Source organism: Brassica napus, chromosome C6 (genome assembly GCF_020379485.1).
Source record: "Brassica napus cultivar Da-Ae chromosome C6, Da-Ae, whole genome shotgun sequence".
Classification (NCBI taxonomy): domain Eukaryota; kingdom Viridiplantae; phylum Streptophyta; class Magnoliopsida; order Brassicales; family Brassicaceae; genus Brassica; species Brassica napus.
Genome location: NC_063449.1, coordinates 31909425 through 31912595, shown reverse-complemented (window position 1 = coordinate 31912595; position 3171 = coordinate 31909425). Strand labels below are relative to the sequence as shown.

At 49.3% G+C, this 3171-nt stretch overlaps 1 protein-coding gene across 1 annotated transcript; it reads right to left on the bottom strand.

The window, feature by feature from the left end:
- Positions 1-748: 748 nt before the first annotated feature.
- Positions 749-1393, bottom strand: LOC125588477. Its single transcript, XM_048759842.1, has one exon. The coding sequence runs from the start codon at positions 1391-1393 to the stop codon at positions 749-751; it is 645 nt and encodes a 214-aa protein (XP_048615799.1).
- Positions 1394-3171: the final 1778 nt, after the last annotated feature.

Below are 3171 nucleotides of genomic sequence, written 5' to 3'. Positions count from 1 at the left end.
CGGTTTAACCTAACCGAATTGAAATCAATTTAAACCGGCTAACCGATCGGTTAACCGAGTCAACCGAGTTGACTCACTGAGTTGACTCGGCCGAGTTGACCGAGTCGCCGGTGAGTCACCGGTGTCGGTCACCGGCGGCGACGGCGGAGCTGCGGCGGCTTACCGGAAAGTTGGCCGGCGGCGACGGCGGAGCTGCGGCGGCGGACGGTGGTCCGGCGGCGGAGCTGCGGTGGCGACGATTTCCGGCGGCGGCGCGTGCGTTTCACGCGCGCGCGAAGGGCGGTTTTCTGGAGGCGCGTACGGCTTCGTCCGGGCTCCGTTTGAGGCGTGGTTGGTGTCTACGGCTTCGTATCGACGAGAGGAACACGATGATGGCCTTGGATGCACGAGATTCGCAATGGTTAAGAAGTTATGGTCGATTTACTAAAACGGCCGAAACTTAACTCAAAAACATGGCGGTTTTCAATTACCTTTGGTTGCGGATGATGGTGGTGACAAGCTGAACGTGATCACGGCACACGGTTGCTCCGGCGACGAGCTCAGGTGAGCTTTCTCTCTCTTTCTCTCTCTCTTTCTCTCTCTCTCTTTCTCTCTCTCTCTCTCTCTCTCTCTCTTTAAAGAAGTTGGAGATGGTGGAGATAATGGAGATGGTGGAGATGGTGGGGATGGTGAAGATGGTGGGGATAGTGGAGATGGTGGGTCATTACAATTCTCCCCTACTTACAAGGAATTCGTCCCCGAATTCAATTCATAAGCTGTCATGCCCAATGTCAACCCGGAAAAGCTCCGGATAATCAATCCTCATCTGGGGCTCGGACTCCCAAGTCTCCTCCTGAATACCATCTCTCTCCCAACGAACTTTGACCAACATAGTCATCATACCATCATCTGCTCTCACTTGGCGATCCAATAGCTCTACTGGCTGACACGGCGCACGCAAATTCCTACCAAGGTCACTGGGCGGCTGCTGCAAAATGAGCTCCGGTTCTCTCACGACTTTCCTCAAAACAGAAACATGAAACACGTCATGGAAATCTGATAACTCTTCGGATAAATCCAATCGGTAAGCAACTGCTCCAATTCGCTCCAAAATGGGATATGGTCCCATATATCTCGGTTTAAGCTTCTTCAGCTTCCGAGTCTTAGATCCTCCCTGAAATGTCCTCATTTTCAGGTATACCAGGTCGCCAACCTGGAACTCCAAATCTTTACGCCGCTTATCTGCATAACTCTTCTGACGGTCATGGGCTTCCCTAAGCCGCATCTTAAGCATCTCAACCTGCTCAACTGTCTCTTGAACCATTGCAGGTTCTATCTCACGTCGCTCCCCCACTTCGGTCCAACAAAGCGGTGTGCGACAAGGCCTACCATAAAGAGCCTCATATGGTGCCATCTTAATGCTCGAGTGATAACTATTATTGTAGGCGAACTCTGTTAGGGGTAGGTACTTTGCCCAACTTCCTTCCCAATCCAAAACACAAGCTCTAAGCATATCCTCCAAAGTCTGAATCGTCCTCTCTGACTGACCGTCTGTCTGCGGGTGATAAGCCGTACTCATATGCACTTTCGTCCCAAGCGCCTTCTGGAAGGCTCTCCAAAATTGGGACGTAAACTTTGTATCTCGATCTGATACAATGCTGACAGGAACTCCATGCAATCTCACAATCTCGCTGATGTAAGTCTGTGCTAACTGATCAGCTCTGTCCGTCTTCTTAATAGCTAGAAAATGGGCTGACTTGGTAAGTCTATCCACGATTACCCAGATGGCATTCTTTCCACCTAAGGTGGTTGGCAACCCCGTCACAAAATCCATAGTTACCATGTCCCATTTCCACTCTGGCAGTGGCAGGTTCTGCAATAACCCGCTAGGCACCTGATGCTCGGCCTTGACCATCTGACACGTCTGACACTGCGATATAAATGAAGCAACATCCCTCTTCATACCAGGCCAATGATAATAACGCTTGAGATCCTTGTACATCTTGGTGTTTCCTGGATGAATAGAGAAACGCGAGTGGTGTGCCTGCTGCAAGATTTCCTTTTTTAACAACTCATCATTAGGCACACAAACCCGGTTCCGATACATGAACATCCCACTCGAAGCTGTATGATATCCAATACTCTCAATCTCGATCTGCTTACACAAAGCCTCATCAGCATCCTGAGTCTTACGCACTTTCCATAACAAATCTGCTTGCTCCACAGCCTCGAGGCCAACTGCCTCACCTTCCACGGTAGTGGCACACAATCTGAGACTAGCAAGTGTCCTAGTAAACTCTTGAACCTCCTTGGTTCCTGAAACATCGCTCCTGCGCCTGCTCAAGGCATCTGCTACCTGATTAGCTTTTCCCGGATGATAAGCAATATCCAGGTTGTAGTCTGCTAACAACTCGACCCACCTACGCTGCCTCAAATTCAAATCCGCCTGAGTGAAGATATATTTCAAACTCTTATGGTCCGTGAAGATCTTCACCTTCTCCCCATATAAATATGATCTCCAGATCTTCAGTGCAAATACAACTGCTGCTAACTCTAAATCATGCGTAGGATAGTTGACCTCGTGAGGCCTCAACTGACGTGATGCATATGCAATGACCTGACCTTCCTGCATCAATACACATCCTAAACCAGTGCCTGAAGCATCGGTGTAAACCTCATATGGTATCCCTGGCCTCGGGAGTACCAAAACGGGCGCATGGGTCAGCTGTCGCTTTAACTCAGTGAAACTCCTCGAGCAATCGTTTGACCAATCAAACTTGACGTCTTTGCCCGTCAGCTTTGTCATCGGCTTTGCAATGCTAGCAAAACTCTTGACGTACTTCCTGTAGTACCCTGCCAAACCGAGAAAACTGCGGATCTCCGTAGCATTCTTTGGCGTCGGCCACTCTGAAATGGCGGTAATCTTCTCCTGATCTACTGCAACTCCTACTTCTGAAATCACATGGCCCAAAAATCCAATCTTCCTCTGCCAAAAGCTACACTTACTCAGCTTGGCAAACAACTGGTGTTCCCGAAGCTTATCCAGCACAATCCTCAAATGCTCAGCATGCTCTTCTTTACTCCGAGAATAAACCAAAATGTCGTCGATGAAAACGATCACACACTTATCCAAGTGCTCCCGAAACACATCATTCATAAGCTTCATGAACGCTGCCGGTGCGTTCGTCAATC

What these genes read in the sequence shown, in the direction of transcription:
- LOC125588477 (XM_048759842.1), bottom strand. Translation starts at nt 1,393, where the DNA reads ATGGCACCATATGAGGCTCTTTATGGTAGGCCTTGTCGCACACCGCTT.